Source organism: Condylura cristata, unplaced genomic scaffold (genome assembly GCF_000260355.1).
Source record: "Condylura cristata isolate star-nosed mole 26May11 unplaced genomic scaffold, ConCri1.0 scaffold00017, whole genome shotgun sequence".
NCBI lineage: Eukaryota > Metazoa > Chordata > Mammalia > Eulipotyphla > Talpidae > Condylura > Condylura cristata.
This window is the reverse complement of record NW_004567118.1, coordinates 14615145-14637455: the sequence shown is the minus strand read 5'-3', so window position 1 is coordinate 14637455 and position 22311 is coordinate 14615145. Positions and strand designations below refer to the sequence as shown.

The following is a 22311-nucleotide window of genomic DNA, read 5'->3' as shown; positions in this document are numbered from 1 at the left end:
TCCCCAGCTTGCTGGACCTTATTTCACTTTCTCAAGAAAACGAGGGTGATTCATCTCATTGGACGCTGTCACTTCATCACCGCTTCTGCCTCAGGTCCGGCTCCCTTGGCAAAGGCTCATGTTGGGCACTCCTGGGAAAAACCTCCTCTTGCCTGCTGCCCGAACGTGTCCCCTCTCCCCGCGGTCACTGCCTCCTCGGCACACACCATTCGCCGAGCAGCTCAGCCAGTCACTTAGGTCCTGCTTTGCACCATCTGTCACGGATTCTTCCTCGTCTTGCTTTACAAAATGCTTTGTGTATTCTCTGACAAGCCTCCTTGGGGGGGCTGCACATTCTTTCCGAGTGTGCAACCGGCAGGCTCACTTAGGCACCGCTGGGCTTCCTGGCCTCGTCGAGATGAGAGACTGGAGGAGGAACAGTGCTGGGCTGGGGCCTGATCATCTCTGGCCGCAGTTCCTAGCAACCCGCTCAGGCCCGCCTCACTGAGCTGACCAAGCGGAAGTCCTGATTATTGCCCTGCCTGCAGGCCGTGGTCTTTCCAGTGTACGAAGCCTAATCTAGACTCTCTAGTAACAGATGCCATAATGACTGAGGGTGGGGTAGGAGAGTAAACCCCCACACAGCACAGGAACACCCAGACTTAGAGTCTGGTGCCAGACAGGTCACAGACACCCCTGCTTGGGCTGGAAGGGAGCAGCTGCTGCCGGTGAGGCTGGGGGCAGGGGTGGCTGCAGCAGGCGCTGCCTTACTGGTGTTGCTATTTGCGTCCTTTAGTGTCAGCTGGCCTATTCCTAGCGACTGTCCACTGGTAGGAAAGGTCAAAAAGCTGAGCGTCCTCTCAGCTCCCAGTACCAGCTACTGCCTTTGGGGAGAATGTTTGCTTTCTTTGGGAGTCCTCACGAGCAAGGAGAGAACCCAGTGACCTTGCTCAGCTTCCTTTCCCTCTCTGCTCCGAGTCTTCCTCTCACTCTTCTCGCCCACCTCGAGCCGTCTCCGCCTCCTCAACCTTCTGAGGGCCCTGCCGACCTGCGAGTGATGTGTCATCTCCTCTCCCCTCCCAAAGGGCCTCTGTGCTAGAGACCCCACACTGGCCACAGAGTACCGCTGGATGCACTCCACCCTTAAGGGAGGGAAATCGAAACCTTCACCGTTAGGTCAAACGGAAAGGGGTGGGGTGGCCGCAGACCCCCTCAGTCCTGTCAGTTGGTTCCCACCCTTCCCTCAAAATACAGAGGCGTTCCCCACAAGATCAAGGGGGCTCTCACGTGGCCCTGCTTCCCTGCTCTCAGAGTGGACAGGCCCACTCCTGACGACGTTTCTCCTTGCGGCCTGCAGCATCAGGTGGCCCGTCCCTAGCCACTTTCTGCTGGTAGGAGAGTCCCTGCCAGGCTTTTCTCACTTTCCTTTCCCCTGATCTCCACTTCTGATTTCACTGCCACCGCCTTCCTGCAGACATCCTTGTCTGTCCAAACCACCCTGTGCTCTGCCCACCTGGTTCCGTGACAGTGCCCACTGCCTGTCGCCTCTGCCCCGCCGCCTTTCCAGGCAAAGCTCAAGCCTCTGAGACCCTCCCTGACTGAGCGGCGGAAGACCCTCTCTCTGTCCTCTGAACTTCTGCGTCACCGACTCCCGGACCCTGGGCCCTCGACGTGGATCGCGTGTTGCCTTTTCCCCTAATCAGTAATAGCAGACTCCAATTCCCCTGTCTTGGAAGGGCTCAGCCCCTCTCTCGCTCATGGTTTGCACATCCTGCTTCTCTTGACCCAACTCCAGTTCTTTGGACTAGCCTTCTCCCTGCACAGCATCTAGCATTGGGACAAAAGCCAAACTGAGTCCCAGTTAATGTTTGTTGAGTGACTCGATGGGGTTTTGTGCCTCCTTAGAAGTAAATGAAAGCTAGCAGCCTTGGGAAGAATTATTATGTTGACTCGGTACATTTTCAGTTTTTGACACAATCTCAAATCTGAGTTTAGGTAGTTCTCTCTCTCTCTCTCTCTCTCTCTCTCTCTCTCTCTCTCTCTCACTCTCACTTTCCCAAAATATGCTTTGAATTCTTTAACTAAATCAGGCTGATTCAAACCAAGAAAGGGAAGTGCCAGGACAACCTCACTGGTGAACTCCAGGCATTGCTCCAGTGTGGAAGCAGGACTTGCTGCAGAAAATATACAGGTGGAGCAAAAGGGTGGGGAGAGCTGCCAGACCCCCAGACCAGGGCCTTTCTCTGCAGATATTAACATAGGTAAATGGTTAACGAAAGGGAGGATTTCTCTCTGTTCTTTCTTCTATGCCAGAGAACTCACCTTTAACCGCTGACCTTTCTGTGAGGTGTGAGATCTGTACAAAGTTGAACCCAGTCATGGATGGTTAAATACCCATCTTTCCATCTGCCCCGGCCTCTGCCCCTCTGTTACCGCAGAAGATAGTCTGCAGTCTACAGACCACCCACTCGGTTTGATGGCTGATAACAGAGGAGGAGACACACACACATACAGACAGACAGAAAGCGAAAGTTGGAAATGACCTCCTGACCCTTTAGTAACCCAGAACCTCAGCTTTCAAGCAAAAGAGAGCTTTGTACCAAGAAGAACAAGCCGGCCAATCTGATTGGATTTAACAGAAGAAAGCATTTTGGACTGCCCTTAACAGAACCATCTGTCCAACCTCTCGCAATGGGGTTTCCTCCCGCTCACTTCTCTTGCTGCCCGCTCCTGCCCCTGGGGACCTACATAGCACATTTTTTTATTTGCTGACAGAATCCCCCAGTACCAGCTTTCACAGACCTCTCCCACCTTCCCCCTACAATATGTTTTATTTAGTGTAGTTGATAGCTTTCGATTCCACCCCTCTGTGCTTAATTGAGTTTGAGGAGAGCCGACAGCCAGTTGCTTCATTTGCTGAGGATGACTTTTTCCATTCTGTGCCCCTGTGCTCATTTTACTGGCCTGCTCCCATCCACTGCAGGCTCCAGTTGGCCCAGATGGACGTGCCATGTCCTCTGTGGTGCCTGTGACCGGTGCTGGCCTTCGGGGTCAGGTGGGGGAGCACGGGCTAAGCCCACAGGGCTCCACCTCCATCCGGGCATATCTGCGTCCTTGGAAGGCTTGAAGATTCTTTGGTTTCATACTTTATTCATCCCCAAGCCACTGAGAGTTGAGCATGAACGTAGGATCCATGCATTCAAGCACGTATTCATGATCCTTCTCTAAGCAGCCCGGTCACACTGCCAAGCAGCCTTAGACTTGAGGCCTGGTTTCTATATCCGTGGAACCAGAGAGGAGGAAGAAAACCTGAGGGCCCCTCACAATGCTGGCTTGACCTCTCCACCCCCACTGCCCCGGCACCATGCGGCAGGCACTTGGTCGGAGGAGGGCAGAGGGAAGGATGACACCGGTCTCAGCCAGTGAGACAGCTGCAGACCCCTCAGTGTGCCAGGCTGGGAGCAGACCGTGGACACCCCCGGCTCTCAGTGGCCAAACCCGATTTTGGCGGCTACTGCCTATGACCTAGGCTCCCCTGATCCAAAGCTCCGTGTTGCAATCCTCTTTAAAGCAATATTTTATTTTCAATACAGACACAGCCCTTGATGTAGCGGTAAAAACCACCACCCCTGAGAGACACATGGCTGTGAAGTGTGTTGGTATGTAACCTCCTGTCTTTGGCCACATGCAAGGCTTCATCCCACTGTTCTTTTCGTGCTGCAGGAGGCTGCCCTCCTACCCCCTGGGCTCAGGCTTCAGGAGGCGTCAGAGTGAGGGCAAGAGGTCGGCTCTGACAAGGGGTACCTTCTGGCAAGGAACTGGCTTGGGATGAGGAGTAGTGCCATTCTTCACCCAACAAGAGTTTCTTTGAGACCATCTCCCTGCCCCCCTCTTTTAAGATGGAAGTCAAATTTTCGGATTCTGCTGTGCAGAGCAGAGAGGTCACTAGGCTCTAATGCATTTACCATTGACTGCCCCTCTTGTAGTGCGTCTATTAGTGAGTAATTTGATTTGTACCTATTCATTTGCAGTCCCTGCAGGAGCCTGGAGCTGGCCCCTAGTATAATTGGTGCTGTCTCTATTTTTACATCATTAGATTAGCCCCGACTCCTGGCCACTTGTTGTCTGCGCTTGTCTGTCCATTTATACAACCTAATGTAACACAAAATTCATTACTGATCACATTACTTTCAACTCTGAAGCCAGCCTTGTGATAAACATTTGGTTAACCCCTTCCTACCCGCAGGAGGACTGACAGAACAAATGCACTTCCACTCGACAGGCGAATCAATATCTTAATACACCAAAGTGGAATTGCATTTCTAGATTTGTTATTCCTCCTGGAGGAGCAAATGGAAAGGCTCATCTGAGCTAGCTGAATTGAATAATGAATAGAGCCCCGGCACCAGCAGCCAGTCTGTGAGCAGAGCACAAAGGCAAACCCAGCAGCTCCCGCCCGGCTTTTCCATCTGGACAGGCAGGACTGCCGCCATTAATGGAGACCTGTGAGTCTCTCCGGACCCTGGCGTGCAGGTTCCAGGGCACAGCCTGGAAGCTCGGGGCAGCAGAGACTGTGAGCCCACCCTCACTCTCTCTGCTAAGCTTGGCCTGGGACAACTGGACCAGGAATGACAGCCCTTTGTTTACAACCTTCTTCATTCATAAAGGCACCAGACATATGGCCTTGGCACTCATGCTACCAGAAATTAAATTAAATCCATCACTAAGCTAAAATCTACCACCTGGTAGATTTTACAAATGCCCAGGTCAGTGAGGCTGACCTTGGTTGGTTCACAGCAGCGTGTGTGTGCGTGCATCTGTGTGTGCGGTCACACAAGGGTGAGCGTTCTTTGACTTGGACATGCCACTTGGGCCTGAGCTCCCCACTACGGTGGCTGGTGGCAGCATGGGGCCTGCACACCGGAGCTGGCCAGCAGTCTGTAAGCGGGGCCACGTCACCTCACAGAGCTGCTGGTCATTTCTCTCCTGTCAGGTAGCGGGGGTAGGTGGGTGTAGGTGCCACCACTGTTTAGTCTAGAACATTCTCTCCACCCCATGCTGGTTATCTCCTCTCCAGGCCCCATCTGTGTCTGGAGAGCTCCCATTAGAAATCATCAACTTGCAGGACAGTTTGCTTCAAAAGGAAAAAATACCCCAATACATTTTTACAAAGATTCATAAATCTTGCGCCATGGCGATGAGAGAGATTGGCAGAGAGGAAGTAGAAGGGAACCCACTTCCGAGCAAGTCCCCAACCTCTAAGTTGTAGGCCATAACTGAAGCAACCCAGTTGGGGAGGAAAGAGGGGATGTCCTGCTTAATTCAGGGAAATCCCGGCGGGAGGTCAAAGAGAGACAACCAGGCCTTGGGGTTGTGGGTCATCTTTCTGGAGCAGGACTCCCTCTCACTCATCCAAGATTGTGTCTTGGCCCCTGCTACCCATGAACCCGTTCAGTATCCTGACAGGCCAGAAGCGACCAGCTGCTCTGTGAGAAAGGAGGTCCCAGGGCCTTCTTGTGAGAGCTCAGATGCTCTCCTGGCCGCCTTCATTCCGCCAACATTGCTCATGACCCCTCATTTGTGCATGGGGGAAGACTGGGGGCAGACCTCCTGCGTGTGGTGGTCTAGAGGCTATAAGTCTAGAAGTAAGAGGTGCAGGGTTGCGGCCTCAAGCTCTGTTCCCCACGGAGGGGCCCGAGGGCCAGGCCAGAGGCTCCAGAATCCTGACTCTCGTTCGTCCTAATGTGAGGAACTGCAAGGAGGGGTTGCAAGACACCTCCATACTAGGCAGTGGAAAGAGGATCCCATATGTCCCCGAGGTGAGGCCGAGGTGGTAAGCCTGCAGGTGCAGCTGACTCCTTGGGGCGCCCACCTCCCAGCCCTGCCCAAGCCACAGTAACTGGCTGAGTCTCCAGCCTGCTGCTCTGGCCTCAGCCTTCCACCCTCTCAGGTGGAACAGCGCGGGTGGGTGGGGTCCTGACTCCCGCATAGGCACAGGCCAGGGCCTCTGCAGAACAGGACACAGCAACAGCAGGGAGGAGCATGGGTCAGCCAGTGGAGTGAGAGCCTGCGATTTCTTAACCTTGATGGAAAGGGGGGAAAGCCACATCTTACCAAACTCTTCCGCTGCATTGTAGAGAATTTAATTACGTTTGGACATTTGAATGAGAACCATATGTGGCTCTGGCCTGGCCGGCCAGCAGCATTCAGGCAACCACGTCCCTCTGTAATGTGCAGGCCCCTGTGCTCTGGAGTCCTAGAGGCAGCTTAGGAAGACCCCACGGGAAGCTCGATCTGTCTGCCAAGCTTTGAGGCTGGACTTGAGGAGACAGACGGGTCAAAGCCAGCTGCCAGGCACCTGGCTCCACAGCAGAGTTCCAAGGCCTGGCTCCGTGCCCCAGTCATGCTGAGTGGGCATGTTTGCAGGTCCCGTGTTAGCACCCAGACCCGTCCCACATGCCGAGCACATGCCAAGAAGTCATCACAGCCCCTGGCTGGGCACTCTCTGCCCCCAAAGATACATCCTGGTGCTGCCCGGCCTGAGGCTGCCTTCCATGGCACCTACTTAGGTTCCCAGTTTCACGCCAACACTGGAGCTGCCGAGGGCATCTCAGGCCCTCCTGTGAGGGCACTTGTGCCCTTGTGCCCGCTCAAGACCCCCGAGACAGTGAAGCTGGTTTCCTGACCAGGACACACTGCAGTAAGCGTGCTCTCTCCCACGTGGTCCACGCGTCCACCGCTTCTTCACCGCCTCTGGAGAGCCGCACCTGCCCAGCGAAGTCGCCTCGCCACCTGTCTGACAGATGACGAAGCAGATGAGAAGTGAAGTGACTTGCCCAGGTCATTCAGCACATCTGCGGCAGAGCTAGGCTAGAACAAATTCTCAGCCTCCTACGCCAGTTCCGCTCCTTGCTGTTCTCGGGGAGTTTCCCCCCGGGGCTGCTCCTACATCTGGCTGATCGTAGGCATGGCTTCAGCCAGACGTAGCAAATATCTCAACACCAGGGAAACGTGAGCCAGGTCAGCTCGGCCTTTGTTGTCCCCGTGTGTGGCACGTTGTGACAGGACCTGCCTTGGTCAGGGTTAAAGTTACGTCGATGAGCTCTTTGAGAGCATCACGGCCCTGGGCTGGCTGTTGAGGTGGTCAGGAAGGGGGAATCCTGCTTTCTTCTTCTTTGAAGTCAAGACTTCAAAGGGCTTGGAAAGACTTGGGTACCGTGGGGTTTCCTGGGCATGGCCTGTGGCAGTCTTTCTGGTTCTTTCCCTGCCTGGGATTGGGGCCCTCTGTGGCTGTTTTAGGAGGGAGCTAGGGAAAGGCTCCAGTCCCAATTGCTCACCTACCGTAATTGCTTATCAGCTGTTCAAAAGCTGAACAGCTCAGAGCTGGGGTAGAGGGGCTAGGAAGGGCTCCATAGCTGTGCTGCCTGGAACCTGAATGTTCTTCTCACTCCCCCTAATACAGACACCAGGGACTCCCTTCAACAGGGAAGTTGTTACCTCGATTGTGTCTGCCAAGCTTTTGAGCACTTTTGAGCATGGGCCCTCCCTTCTGCAACCTCGTTCTTTAGCCCTCACTCCCACCGCCCCCCACTTTATCCTTTTATTCTTCCTCCTTCATCATCCCAGCATCCTTATCTTCTGTCATCATACCCCTGACCCACCAGGAATTTGGAGACTCAGCCTACTTCTGTTCCCCTACCTCAGGATAGGGGCCCCCTGGGCCTGCCACTGCGAATAGGGTTCCAGAGGCCTGAGACCCTTTCTCCTTAATTACTTGAGGGAAGGGGAGATGGGAAAGAAATGCAATGTACCTTTTCCCCGATTTTCTGGAAGATCAGGCACAGAGGGGCATTCTGCCTGTTAGTCTCCTCAGCCATCGTCCATGCCAGGTGTTGGCCTGACTTTACCTTCCAGTGGCTCTCCATAAGGGTCTCTGGTCCCACCCCTACCCCCACCACCCCTGCTGAAGTTATTAGACACCTGTGTGTGGCCCCAGTGGCTAAGGGAAGCAGCTTAAGGTTGCTGGAGCCAAGGGCACCAAATATTTGCCCTTATTGTTTGAAACTGTTGAGTGGAGGACCAGGCAGGTCATAGGCTTTGGTCTTATTCTGGCTGTTGTTACCTACGGGGGTCAGAAACAGGAGGAAAGAAAGTGTATTTGTGGCAGTGAGCCCAGCGGGTTAAGACACTCCGGCCAAGAAGGGAGTCGTGTGCCTTGCCATGGCCACGGCCCTCGAGCTGATGGCGTGGGCTTTCCAAGCTGTACGGGCGGCAAGATCTCCAGAAGTGAGTGGCATCAGTGGCTGGGGCTCTGTGCTCAGACATAGATTTTTGGCCCAGACATACAGGCCAGAGTTAGCCCTGCTTCTCACCTAGTCTCTCTTTTTATCACCGGAGTTAGGATTCTTATCTGAGTGCAGCAGAGGGATTACTCCTCAGTCCCTCAGCTTCTAGAAGCTGCTCTCCTTCCTTCCATAAATGTACCCAAGAAGGAACCAAAAAAACGTCCTGCCAGGGGAGCCAGGTGGCGTTTTCTCAGTCTCCCTCACTGGCTCAACCCCCATCCTCCCAAGACTTCTGTGCTGGTAGACAACCTGTTGGCATCTTGGTAAATTCTGAAGCCCAAGGGAAATGCCAGAGGGTGAGCGTAACCCGCAGGGAGGAGCTTGGAAAGGGTGGCAGAGGGAAGGTGTGGGCAAGCCTGGAAGGAGGGTATGTCTGAGTATGAAGAAAAGAAGGCCGCCTGTAACGGCTGCCTTTTTAACCTCCTACAAAGTGCCTCGGGGCTGAGACTGCCTCCAGCCCAGAGTGTGGTCTCTGACTGGGCTGTCTGGGTTTCCAGAAGTAACCTCAACCTGCTCTATCTCTGTCTCCCTGAACAGACCTCCACCTCCCTCAGCCATACTCTGTGAAGAAGAGAGCAATAGTTTCCAGGCCTAGGACTGGTGGACGAGAAGAGCCTATAGCTCTGTCTGCCAGGATCACCCCCAGAGGCCATCTCTCTGGGTTCCTGCTCCAGGGAGCTGTCAGTCCTGCTGAGCCCTGCAGGGTGCTTCCCAGCCCCCCACTTCCCTAGCCTCCTTTTTGCAGGTCTAGTTTATGTAGTTGGTTTCAGACCTGTGGACTGGCCTCTTGCTGACAAAGTTGATGGCTGGGTAGATCCCACCTAAACACATGTGCTGAGCTCGCAGCAGTCTGGTGGTCCCCCTGTCCCCCCATTTATACCATCCAGGGAAGATGCTGAAAAACACTACCACCCCACCCTGCCCTCGTCTCCACTCCAGCCTTGAACCCTCCTAACAGAAGCATATTAAACTGCTTCTGTTTGCAAACCTCCAAGGCAGGCCCTAGGCAAGATGTGGTGTCTGGCTGACTGCTCTGTGTTCTAGGGCCACCTCCCCTGAGGTGCCCCTGAGCCCAACTCAGCAAGGGCCTTAACCCAGGCCCTGCTGATGGGGGAGAACTGTGGACGCAGAAGGGAAAAATCAATGCATGTCAACAGGGTTGGAAATTTATTTTCCAGCTTGAAGAGGGTATTTACAAAGAGGCAAGGAGGGAAATGAAAAGCTGTAAACACATATCTGCCATCTTCCTCTGCTGGGCCATTTCTTGATTAAAAAGGAAGAATCTGTCCCAAGCTCCATTGGAGGGTGAGCTGGTGGGGGTCCTGGCAAAGGCGCCTCTGTGGGTGGGAAGATAGAGAATGCCGTTGAGGTCCTAGAGATAATCACAATCGCTAACACAGTTGCAACAATAATAGGACTCACATTTGCTGACTGGAAGCTCTAAGCACTTTGTGATGCACTCTCCATGCATTATTTAATTCTTACAACCACAGTGTGTAAAAGACATTGTAATCCTTCTGCAGGGACCAAGGCACAGAGATGTTGAGTTACTGGCCCAGAGTCTCCCAGGTAGCAGGAGGCCAGAGTCTGTGCTCTGTCTTCACACTCCACCGCCTCGACCTGGACAGAACCACCTGTCCACCCCCACACCCCACCCCCACCACCAGGGAGAGGGGGAAGGGAGCAGTCTCCCTTCTCACTGCCCGGAAGTGGGCAGGATGACTCAACCCTGAGGCCTAATCCTATTCCCACCAGGCCTCTTGGGTGGTTAGCTTGGGACTGGGGTGTGTGGCTGCAGCCAGGACCCGTAAAAGTGCTCTGCTAATCCCTTTAATGAGCAGCGCCCTGAGACTGTAAGTGTGCAAGGCAAAGCCAGCTGCAGTCTCCAAGCCCACCAGAGAGGCTGGGCGGTAGACGCTAGTCCTTTTGTGGTAGGGAAAGCACCAGAGCTGCTGCCCCAAGGCTGAGCCAGGGGTCTAGGCCCTGTCCTCCCCTTGCAGACACACACACACACACACACACAGACACAGCACTGCCCTTGCTGACTCTGCTGGGCCCCAGAAACGGGCCTCCCTCCGAGTCCTGAGACTCGGGCTCTGCACAGTAACCACCTCCCCGACTGCCTCCCCAAAAGTCAAAGGGGTGCCCCCTTGGTCCCCCCAGCCACTCCCACTTCCCTCCAGCCAGGAGAAGGTCAAACCCAAACTGAGACTTCACTCCGGGCGTTCCATGGGGTTCCTCGCCCAGCTAGGCTTCCCCAAGCCTCATTGCAACCCTAAGCCCTCACCTTTCACCCCTCCCCCAGGGGCCGAGGGCCCCAATACCATGGTGTTTGTACAGCGGCAATTTTGTGACAGGAGGTCCCCGTCCATTCTGTCCCCAGAGTCCCAGCTTTGTCAGGTGTAGGGCAGCCTTGCGGGAGAGGAGGATCTGTAACTCGGAGAGCAGACAGGCCTACAGACAGCCTGCAGGTGGCACAGCCTTGGGTATCAGCACTTCCGAGGGAAAAGTCCCCGGGAGGGGTCTTCCTGTCCTGTCCCCCCAGCTAACTCTGGTGCCAGGAGAGTCCCTTGTGCCTCTGCCCTCTGCCTGTCCCCTAGGGAAGCTCTGCTCTGCTCCTCAGAGCCCCCGTACAGCTCCCAAGAGCCAGTTTCTGCTGCTCCTGCCTTTGCAAAATGGCGGGGTACCTTGCCGTGGGGCGAGGGGGCAGGGGTGATGGTGGAGTGAGCCATTGCAGACCGGCTCCCTCATCCTACTCGGCCCGGCCCGGAGTGGCGTGATGCTCACAGGGAATGGCCATGCTCCCGTCTCCACGCCTAGACCCCTCCGCGTCCACACCAGGTAGCCAGGGTCACTGCCTGACAAGAACAGCCAGCTCCCTGCCCCCTCAGACAACCTGAACTTCTTCCAGGCCCCACGCCGAGTTGGAGCAATAGGAGGATGGAGCCTTCTCCTTCCTTCCCTTCCTCAGAGCCAAGGCTCTTCCCGCTCAGTTACCTCTCACACCATTGTCCCCACGGCCCCTGTGACTTGCCCGTGTTGACCCACGGTGCGGAGGGCCTGCTACCAGTAGCAGCCCCATTTCCCAGTAAGAGCCATGGGGATGAGTGGACAAAGCCAGAGGTGGACAGTGGGAACCAGGACTCCTAGTGCTGCCTGGAGCTGGTAACATCTCTGCACTGGGCCAGCCCCCCGGGGGACTGCATGACCGGGGCTGCTGACCCCATACTCTGCTGGGCTTTGCAAGCCAGGGACAGCAGTGCCCACCTCCCAGAACTACCATCTAGAGGACGTGAGGTCACAGTGATCCTCTGAACCCGGCCAGCACTGGGAGCCGCTCCTCATCCCCTCCTCTACTCTGAGGCCTGGAGAGCAGCCTCTTTTGGAGCTAACTTTTCCCCACCAGCCACTTCTACACCCTTCCCTGTAGTAGGGGGCTGCTGGGGATGCGTCTCCGTCTCTCCCCAAAACGTACACACACGCAGAGATAGCCCCCAGCTCTGTCTTCTGCAAGTTTCTGGTGGACTTTTGCCGCCAAGTCCACCTTGGCTGCAGGAGAGCCCTCCCTGGGGGTCTCGGGAGTGGGGGAGCAGGGTGGCGACCAAAAGCTGGACCACTCAGTCAAAAGGTTGGAGGTCCCCCTGAAACCTTTCAGCCTGCCTGTCTCCTCTCCCCCTCCCTGCAACCTACCTGCATGGGGCGCCCTCTAGCACTGCATGGGCCGAGGCCCCTTCTCTCCGCCTCCCCAGAGCTGTTCCCCTGCTGTACTCCGTGTGTGGCTCCCCTGCCCTCACTCCCACGCTGACGGGGTCCGATCCATCACAACTGTTTATCTCCGGGACCCTCAAGACTGCTGGTCCCCCGACACATGCATGTCACTATCCCCTTGACTGGAGAATTCTGCTGCAAGCTTGTCCCTCCCCCTCTGACCCCCCGCCAGTGTGACACCCCACACCTCCCTCCTCCCTCTCCACCTGCTTGCAGAGATCAGTGTACTTCTCGATCGTTGTCCATATCTTTTCCAAAAAGATTCCTCAATGCTTTTCTTTTCAAAAGGGAAAAAAAAAGGAAAAAAAAAACAATGCCAACAGCCCAGCGCCCGTGAGCAACCCAACAGTAACAAAGCATGTGTTCGGGATGGAGGAAGGTAAGGCCACACATTTCCATTTGCTGCTTGCTCGTAGGGCCGGGCAGCCGGGATGAGTAGATGGGGGGACGTGTGTGCACCCCTCCTCCACTTCCACTTCCCCACACACTCATTGTTGGGTCTCAGCGAAGAAAGAGGTGACCGACGTTCCCCTGCACAGCCACACCCCTGGTTCTTTGACTGTCTTTCATGCTGTGCAAGAAGCCCGGCCTTCCCATAGCACCTCATTCATTCCTTCATACACCCATTCATTCATACTCTCAGTCATTCATTCACTCACTCATTTAAGAAGTGTTTTTGAGCACCAGCTCTTCTCCAGGCCCTGTGGTTAGCCCTGTGGCTGAGGCACAGAACCGGCTTCCCAAGGGCCTGTGCCTGGAGGGTACCGTGGTGGAGGGCTGGGCAGAAGTCAGCACCGAGGGCCGCGGGGCCTGGGCTCCACCTTGGCAACAGGAGGGGACACTCTGGCTAAGCTCTGGAAGATGAGTAGGTGTTCTGGGGGCCACGGGAGCCCGTGAGGGCTTTTCTGTCAGGAGATGCATGAGCACAGGTCCAGAGGCCGAAATAGCCCATGAATACCCACAGTCACTGCTTTGGCTCCTGCGATCCAGGCAGAAGGAACACAGTGGGTGTGGGAGGTGGGCCCTGGAAGGCTGTGTCGCGTTGCTTTGTTTAGACCTTATCCCGAGAACCGCTGGGAGTCGGGGGATGTTTTTAAGCAAAGGAAAACGTTGGTGAGCTCTGTGCTCTAGACATACTGCGTTGGGTTTGCTATGCGGGTGAGCTGGAGAGGGGAGTCCGGAGGGCAGGAGGCCAGTCGGGAATTCTCCAGCTAGAAAGTGTAGGCCTCACCAGGGCAGTGGCAGTGGGAATGGAGACAAGGGAAGAAGTTGGGGGAGACCTAAGGGAGAAAAACTTGGTCACCTGGGATCTGGGCACAAGGGAGAAGCCCCCTTCCCGGTTACCCCAGGCCTAATTGTGAAAAGAAAATGTGAGCAGGGTCTCGGGCTCTACCGGCCCCTGGAGCAGCGAACTCATCTTGTAGACCCTGCTGGCAACATCCCTGCACTCACAGGACGGCATGAGGTGCGCCCCTCAGGACCCGCGGGCGGTCAGCGCGGGTCAGCACGGCAGCTGCGGGGGTTTGCTGTGGACCTCGCTAAGGGGCAGGAGTGGGGGGCTGTGCTGGGCCCCGGACTCTGGTCTCAGCTTCCGTGGCAGTGTGGATGTGTTGGCACTTTGCAGCAAGACCCTGTGGAGCCTGTCCGGTCTGGAAAGGGGCCTAACTTCCCCATTCTCCTGCTCTTTCCTGCTCCTTCACCTGGGGCTTTCTTCCTTGGGCCTGGAGTCCAGAACCTGAGGAAGCCCCTGCTTCACTTGCTCCTGCCGGTGCGCCTCTCTCCTGCTCTCAGCGCCCCCTAGTGCCGGGATGGCTTGCATGACGACAAGGGCCTGTGAAATCCAAAGGGGCCTCAGAGACCTGAGCTCTGGGCTTGCTTGTTGGGAAAGAGGGGAGAAGGAGCTTTCTTGGGGCCTGAGGTGTCCACAAAGAAATCTCAGGGTCTGTTCTTTGCCTTCTTGTCCTGTCCCTCTCTTGGTTGAATGGCTTACTCTCCCCAAATTAAGGCGAGACTGAAAATGAACAAGGAAGAAGACAGCCTAAACGGAAGCCAACTACTTTGTTTTCTCGTCATCCTAGATAACTCTTCGGTATCCCGGCTCAGGCCCAAACGGGCAGCCAGTATCTCCGGGAGATGAGGGCTGTCGCCAGGCATGCGTGCACAGCCCCTGCCTCCTGAGAGGTGCCCTGACACACCCTCTAGCCTGGGCTTACGCTCCTGGCGGGGCTGGTGTAGCCTGAGGGTCCCCCACACCTGGGTCCAGGTGCCTGCCTTTGGCTCTAAAGGAGAGCAGCTGGGCGCCAACCCATTCTGTGGCTGCTACCACTGGGAAGCCTTGGTGCTTGGGGGGGTAGCCTGCATGGAGTGGGGGTCAGTTAGTTTATGGCTGACTGCTTCAGCCTGGAGTGACCATTCCCTGACCAAAGACGTTCCCGCAGAGAGGAAAGGCTGGAGCCTTCCAGCCAAAGCACAGTTTCTGTTTGCAAGCCTCCTGCCTGTCCTCAGGCAGAGTCCCTGCAGCCCAAGCTGCCACCTGGCCCATCTGGGAGCGGTGGGGATGCCCCCCACCCCCCCTACCACCCCCCTATCCCACCCCCCCGCAGAAGGATGGACTGAGTGTGGAGCTTCGAGGCAGGCAGACCAGCCCAGGATGTTTCCCCACCCCCAACCCCACTTTGACCGGTCCCTGCCCTCTCTGTCTTGCAGAACTTCAGCGAGAGGGAAGCATCGAGACTCTGAGTAACAGCTCAGGCTCCACCAGCGGCAGCATCCCGAGAAACTTCGATGGCTATCGATCTCCGCTGCCCACCAATGAGAGTCAGCCCCTCAGCCTCTTCCCTACGGGCTTCCCGTAGCTGCCAGCAGCCTGCCTCCAACTGGCCAGGCCACCCACCTGCTGGAAGGAGGGGGAGAAGCCCCTCTGATCCTATCTTCAGTCTCTGCTCCTCTTTCACCACCCACCTTCTCAAGCTTTGTGACAACAGCCACCCACCCTACCTGGATTGAGAAGAGACACTTCTCCAGAGCACCTCGGTGCTCCCATCAGCGGGGCTTGGCTGAGAGAGACTGCAGAAGCTCCGTCCCCTCCTCTGTTTGCACATGACGTTCTGCATTGGATCCGCTTTTGTATTTTCTAACCAGACTCGGGGGGCCGGGGGAGCGGGAGGGGTGCCTGGCCAGGCATTTTGACCCTGAGCAGAGAGCCCCAGCCCATCTGGCTGTACACACATTGCCCTGCTGCCTTGGCCAGACTCCCTCTGGCTTGGGGTGAACTGAGGCCTGGAGTATTAGAGAAGGAGAAGCCCGTTTTCCTCCTTTCTTTTCCCTTTGGTTCATGGGAAGGATTTGTCTTTCTTATCTGTAAGCCCTTTTACCCTGGTCCTGTACTATTCAGTGAAGGAAACTGTGGTTGCTGAGACCCTGTCAAAAAGTGCACGTCTTGTCCAATAAATCACGCTGCAGTTGGTGTCCATTCCTGAGTTGCTGGGGGCAGGATCTTCTCCTAGTGCTGAGCAGAGTCACGTGGGCCGGGTCTTGTGTCCCTACTCCCAACACCCCCGCTGACAAGTAGAACTGGGGGTGGGGGGTGTCAGTGAGACATAAGAAGAGGAGAGCCTTCTTGCTTGTTACCAGAGCAAGGCATTCCTGGGAGAATGACAGCATGACAGGCCCAGCCTGACTCCAGGGCCTTGGCTTATGCTGGTGGGTGCTGCGGGACAAAGCCTGAAGAAGCCTCTTGCCAATTCATTGGGGTGTCTTGTAATTGCCTCTTTTCCAAACCCAGAAGGTCAAAGGGTGGGTGTCTCATGAAGTGTAGCTGGGCCCTTACATGACAAGTAAGGACCCCCTCTTTCCTCCCAGGTCTGTACCTAAAATAAATAGCAGCCAGGAGGCAGGAACAGAGAAGTAAACAGGGGTGCTAAGCAGGAAGAAAAGTATGCTAGCTCTCGTTACCCACTCTTCCCGCTAGACGCTGCAGAGACCTGCAAGGATTGGAGAAAATTCACTGAGTCAGATGTGGTTTTGGGGTGAAGTTTAATGTAACAGCCGCAGAACAGTTGAGTTCACAAACAAGCCGGCCTTCCCATTCAGCCCTTCAGCTGGAGTTGGGGCAGTTCCTGGGGCCCCTGACTGCCCCTTCACACGCACTCCATCCAACCTTGGCACCTGGGGAGAGATTTAATCTTCAGTTGCCTCCACCTGATCAGTTGGGCATGTTGGGAGAAGGGGCACTTGAGTCACACCCAGCTCTGTAGGCTGGTAGCTGGCCCTGCGTTGGGTGGTTGAAGCCAGTCACTCCTGCCTGAGAGCCTGTGGGGTGAGAAATCACATGCCAGAGCGAGGCCTCTTGGGAACATAGGAGGCCTGAACATAGCCAGGGGAGGCTGCTGGATGAGCAGCCGCTCTTCCCCATTTCAGCCAGAGTGGAGATGCTGTTGCATCTGGCACCCCCAACCAGAGCCGTGTTTCGGTCACAAAGGGACAGGGTCCTGTCACGCTGTCCATAGGACACCTGGGTGGAGAGCCGGGTGCCCTCTCTAACCATTGAAGGAACCAGTTGGCAGCTTCAATGCAGGAGTCCGCCTGGCTCGGCCTTTCCCTCCAGGGGGGTGCAAAACAGCTGTGGCCTCCTCCAGTCAGGGAAAGTGGTGGGTGTAGGGCTGGACTTGCTGGCTGAGCTTGCAGGACAATCTGGTTATTCATCTGCTCACAGCCAGGGCAGTTCTTTGAGTATGTGGGGGAAGGGGGAGGATAAGAGAGGCCAGATAAGCTGGCCCCATGGCGGCTGCCACTGGAGCTCAGGTTATCAGAGAGGCTTTGGGCCTGGCCCCCAGCTAATTGGGGAGGCTGTGGACCCTGCCATAGCCTATAATCAGCTGGAAGTGAGAGCTGGGCCCCAGGGTGGGGGACCTTTTTGCCTGCTGGCCGTGGAGCAGACAGCCTCCCAGCCTCTACAGATAGCGCCAGCGCAATCGCCACGCCACCTCCAGAGCTCCAGCAGACCCAAGGCTTCGCCAAGGAGGCCATCAAAGTGTGCGTTTCACTGTGGCCTGACCAGGTGACCTTGAGGAAGCCGTTTGACCTCCCTGCTTCTCACTGAGCTCCCTGCTCAGTGGGCAAATTACTGTGGACTTTCTCAGTTTGATGGAGCTGGGGCAGCAGCTCCAGGAGGGACGGCACCGTGGGACTGATGCAAGAAAAGAACAGGGGTCCCAAGGCCAATGCAGGTGCACAAGCACTCTGGCCAACAGCAGCACCAGCTCCTCTGGGTGCGAGCAGGGCAGGGCTGGGCAGCAGCGGCCAGTCTCAGTCACACATGGCTTCTCAGAGCTGAATTTTCTCTTGACAGTCACAGATCAGAGGATATGTAAACAGGGAGGCATCTAAGAGTGCTATTCTGTCCCCACTTTGCAGATGAGGAACCTAAACCCTAGAGAAGGCCAGGGCCTTGGCCAAGGTTAGGAGGTCACACAGCTAGCCTGCTGATCCCTCACATACTCCCTGGCTCATCTCTTTGAAGGCCTGCTTTGCTGAATTCCCTGACTGTGTCCCACACAAGCCAAGACTCCAAGTCCCACTCACCTCCATCCTACCCCCTTCAGTGGCTGATTCTGAAGCTGCACCTGGGCCCTGTGGAGCTGGAAACTTCAGGGACAAAGAGCATGTTGTGTGTTGTATTCAAAGCCAGATGGGGAGCTCACAACTGCCTTGGGTAAGAGCAGGGTACCTAGGGACAGCAATGGCAGTACCATCTGCCCTGCAATAGCTGTGTGACCTCTGGTAAATTATTACGTCTCTGGGCTTCAGGGGCCTCATGTAAGGCAGAGGAGGGGAAAGGGGAGAGGTGGTTTACATCCTGTTAGAAGGAGCTAAGGTTGAAGCAGGCAAAGGGGAAGCTGCAGGTAGAAAAAGCAAAGGCTTGGCTCAAAGGCCAGCTGGCTGGCCTGACCCCACAAGGCAGGTAGCTCTTAGAGTGTGGGTGCACAGCTGGAATCAGGATTGAGGCGCGCTGCCCCCAGGAGCTGCTGCAGGAACTCAGCCCTGCGCCTGACCAAAGCCTTTCTAAAAGCGAATCAAGAGCCAGTTGATTGCACAGGCCTGCCCCGCCCCTCTCTCAGGTGGGCTGGTCCTAGGGGGTCTTTCTTGAGCCTTGCACCCCCCAATCTCACTACCCCATTCTAAAGCCACATTGCAGGCCTGCCAGCGCTGCCACCATCCCAGGCATCCACACCCATCATCTCACCCCGTGGACACAGGTTCACAGCTGTGCACCTCACTTTTGCCGATTGCCAGGGTGGACCGGCCTGTGGATACCCACGGACCTCCACCCCAGGGCAGCGAATAGGCTGGAGCTCCCAGCATTACGGGACCCTCAAAACTCTGGGGAGGTCTTCCGAAGGCTGGCCAGGACGCATCCTGGGTTGCCAGGCGAGGAGCCTCCCCCTCAGGTGCAGAGCTACACCCCTAGGGGCCAGTCCATCCCGGGCCAAGACCATAGCGGCCAAGCTGGGCCTTGCCTTGGCATCAGTCTCAAAGACTATGGACTAGGCCCCGGCTGCCAAGGCACTTTCCCGGACCTAATGGGAAGAAGTGACCCGGGCGCTGTCCTGGCGCAAGGCTGGAGCCACAACACCGCCACAGCGCAAGGCAGGAGCCACAACGCGCTCGTCGAAACCCCCGCCCCACCCCAGCCAGTTGGCCGACCCTGCACAGAGTAATTGGGTCGGGAGTGAGGCGACTGGCGGGCGGCGACTCCAGGGAGACTGTGCGCCTGTCAGCCGCAATTTGTCTAAGTGGACGGGACAGGCCGGGTCGCTGTGGGCCGGGGTCATCGAGGCCGCGGCCCCCACCCTAGCCAGGCTCGGGACGGCGGGGGAGCCCGGCCGGCCGCTAAACAGAGCTGGCTGGCGCCAAGGCTCCGGGAAGCGCGGGTCCCAAGGAAGCAATGGGGGAAGCAACTGTACTCCCCCCCCACCACCACCACCCACAACACGTCTAGGCTCTCCCGCACGCGCCCAGTGGCACCTCCGCTGCTGGTCACTCGGATAGGGCCACATTCACTCCACTTGCGTTTTCGCCTGGGGACACTCACACAACCGCACACACTAAGTGCCAGTCTCTCGCCAGCACCCCATTACCCGAATGCTTGCCCCTCTGCCATTCACCACCCATCCCCACGCCATCCACTCTGCGCGATTCACGCCCAGTCGCACAGCCCCAAGACAGCGGCGGGGCCCAAGCCGGGAAGGTCCGGGCAGTGGTTCTGGACCCTGCGAAAGGTGACGGGACCAAAGGACGCTTGGGTAGCCGGGTTCGGGGCGGCTGTCCCACCCAGCCCTGGCCGCCCGGGTCTGATTTTCCGGTTGTGGGAAGCGCAGTGGGTTGAGCGCACGCAGCGCGCGGGAGACGCGGAGGCCCGCGCCCTCCAGACGCCCAGGCCCTAGAGGGAGGGGCGGCTGAGCGCGCGTCCCCCGCCTGTCTGCGGGGCCCGGCCGATGCGAAGTGACAGGGGCCGGAGCTTTGTTGTGGAGCCCGGGCCGCCTGGCGCCAGCCGCCCCCGTCCGCGCCCTCCCCCTTCAGCCCCGGGCGGCTCTCGAGACGCCCCCCGGGGGGCCTCTTAAAGAGACACGCACTCTTAGCCCGGGGGACCCCCCCTAAGTGGCGCAAATTTCCCGGGAAGGAAAAGAGCGGTTGACCCAGGCGGGGGAGGGGCTGAGCGGGAGCTGGGCGCCGCACGGCGCCGCTCCGGGGCTGGCTGGGCCTCCCCTGAGCCGGTTTTCGATAGCCAAGGATATTCTCGCTGGAAAATTTGACTGGGGGATAGATTTATAATTTCGCGAGTGGCTACAGCAGAACCTCCCGGGGTTGCCGGACCGTGGGGTGGGGGAGAGGGTGAAGGCCATGACCGGAAAGAGCCTGTGGTCACCCGAGGCACATCTGTGGCCCAGTCGTGGTGGCCAGGTAGGACCTTGGTCTCTAATGCAGCTGCTGCGCCGTCGCCCCCAGGGTTCCTGGGCAAACAACCCAGGTGAACGCATTGCAAATCTTCTGGCTTTGGACCCTGGACCTGCTACAGCCTTCTCCCAGGAAAACATCCAAATTGCACACATTTATTAGGTGTACACACATGCTTACAAGCACGAAAGTGCGTGTACAAACACGACTTTGCAAGTGTATTCACGGATTTCCAGACCTCTACCCGGATTCCCGAGGCTAAAGAATCTTTCCTTAGGTATTATCAGTCAACCTCAGCGACTGAGCAAACCTGTCCACACACGTCCAGCCCCAGGGCCACAACCCGCCTAAGGTGGAGGCGGCAGGAGTTTGCCTATGCAAAGCTGCAACGGATCCTAGCCCCGCTGTGTGGACTATACAGCGCTGAATCGAAGATTCGTTCTGTTCAGAAAGGAGGCAAACAGCCCAAGAGGGAGACCCAGCCCAGGGCGAGGTCCTGAGGAAAAACTCTGAAGGGGGCGGTGCCCATTTTTGCGCTGGGTAGTGGTGGGTTAGGACAAGTAGTGAAAATGTGGCAGAAGACCAGTCACTCGGGTGGGTCCTGAACCCACGCTGCTTGGGGCGATCGCCTTTAGGCTCAAGTCCCAGCGCGCTGCTACTAGGCACCGTGCGCACGGCGGGCTGGGCTGCCTGGGTCACCGTTGCCCGTGGGCTGTGGGAGCACACCACGCGGACACAGGTCCCGCGCGGGCCGAACTCACCCGCACTTGCATTGGTTGTGTCGGCAGGAGTGTCACCCGCCTCTAGCGCGGGTCGGTCTTGTCTTTCGGAATTCGACTTCAGAGCGCCAACGCCCAAACCCAACCCAAGGCAGGTGTGCGGCCGCTTCACTCTGGACGCACGCCTTAACTTGCGGTCCCTCTATGCACGTAGGCCACCATCACATCGGGAGCGACACACACACACACACACACACACACACACACACACTCCACATCGGGAAGGGGAAAAAGTGCTGGAGATGCTGGCGAACGAAGACTGGAAGTGGGGTGAGGGTGGGGGTAGGTTTCCACCACAGGTGCACGCAGACACTTTGAGCCCCACACTCCTTACTCGGCGCAACTGAACTTGGGAGACGTAGGTTTCCGAGGACCAGAACAAACTCTAGGAAAGTGGCGGAACGTGGAGAAAGGATGCTGGTGTTTAGTATAAGGGACTTGTGTCTCCGTACCGGATGCGGCGAAAATTCGTTTGGTCGCGGGTCAAGAATCTGAGGACCGGGATCCCCGCGTCATGCAGACGGGGTGCTGGTCAGAAGGTGCGCTCACCTTCCTGGCCTGGAGGCCCCGCGCTCCCCGCCAGCGGACTCAGCTCGGGGCTGAGTTGGGGACGCAGACAGATTCTTGTCTAAGTCCAGGACTTGCCTGGAACTCCAGGTTCCTCCAGAGTTTTCCTGTAAGGGGAGGCGCCGGCCAGGGGTTCCCGCGTTTCCCAAGTGCAAGGCCGCGTCGCGCTCCTCCCTCCCACGCCGACCCGATCTGGACTCTGCCACAGCTCCACTCACCGGCTCCCGCCACCTGGGTTCCGCTCTGGGACCTCCGCAGCCTGCGCCTCGCTTTCCAGCCCCCGCAGCCTCCCTCCGAGTGCAGGGGCCCTGGGCGGTGCCGCGGCGGGGAGCGGGGTCGGAAGTCAGGCTGGGGAGCGGGCCCGAGCGGCCGGGCAGCCAGGCGCGGAGAAGGAGGGCGCCCCCCTCCTCTCCGGGCCGTGTCAATGCTTTGCACTTGGGGCCGACGTGCGGCTGGGGGTCCTTCCCCAGGGTCCCGGGACACGGGCGCCCCTCGCCTCAGGCCCTTTCGGCGGGTCGGGTCGGCCAGCCGAGCTTTGGCGTCCGGGCGCAAGCGGCCGCGGGCGCGGGCGACGGGGTGGGGGCCAGGCCAGGGGGAGGGGTCTCGGGGCCCGCTAGCCCGTCATTGGTTAATATTTTATTCTGTTGACATGTTTTCTTACTGCTGAGGCTTCCGACACCTTCTCCCCGGCCCCCCCTCCCGGCCGGAGCTTGGCCTGAGCTGTCAAAACCCCGCCCCCGGAGACCCACAATTGGTCCAAAAAGCGTAAAATCAGCAATCAAGGGGGGCCTGGCTCGTTAGCGCAGGGGATCCGAGCAGGGCAGGACATGTGAGATAGTCACAGTTTTCCAGAGATCACGACAAGATCTCACCAGTCGCGCGTGGTCCCCGGCGCCGGAGCGGGCCAGCCCAGCCCA

The 22311-nt window shown here is 57.4% G+C and overlaps 1 protein-coding gene across 5 annotated transcripts in view; it reads left to right on the top strand.

Annotated features, from left to right (window-relative positions):
• The window catches only part of BCAS3 (breast carcinoma amplified sequence 3), a 453152-nt gene extending 437581 nt beyond the window's left edge, over positions 1-15571 (top strand). For 2 of the 5 annotated variants that reach the window (XM_004684452.1, XM_004684450.1), the window contains one exon: positions 14799-15571. In XM_004684452.1, coding sequence (XP_004684509.1) covers positions 14799-14947 — 149 coding nt within the window. In that variant the 3' untranslated portion in view covers positions 14948-15571. Of the gene's footprint in view, positions 1-3572; positions 3639-12380; positions 12472-14798 lie in introns of all 5 variants that reach the window. The other 3 variants (XM_004684451.1, XM_012726272.1, XM_012726273.1) reach the window with 3 other exon arrangements.
• The last annotated feature ends 6740 nt before the right edge of the window (positions 15572-22311 follow it).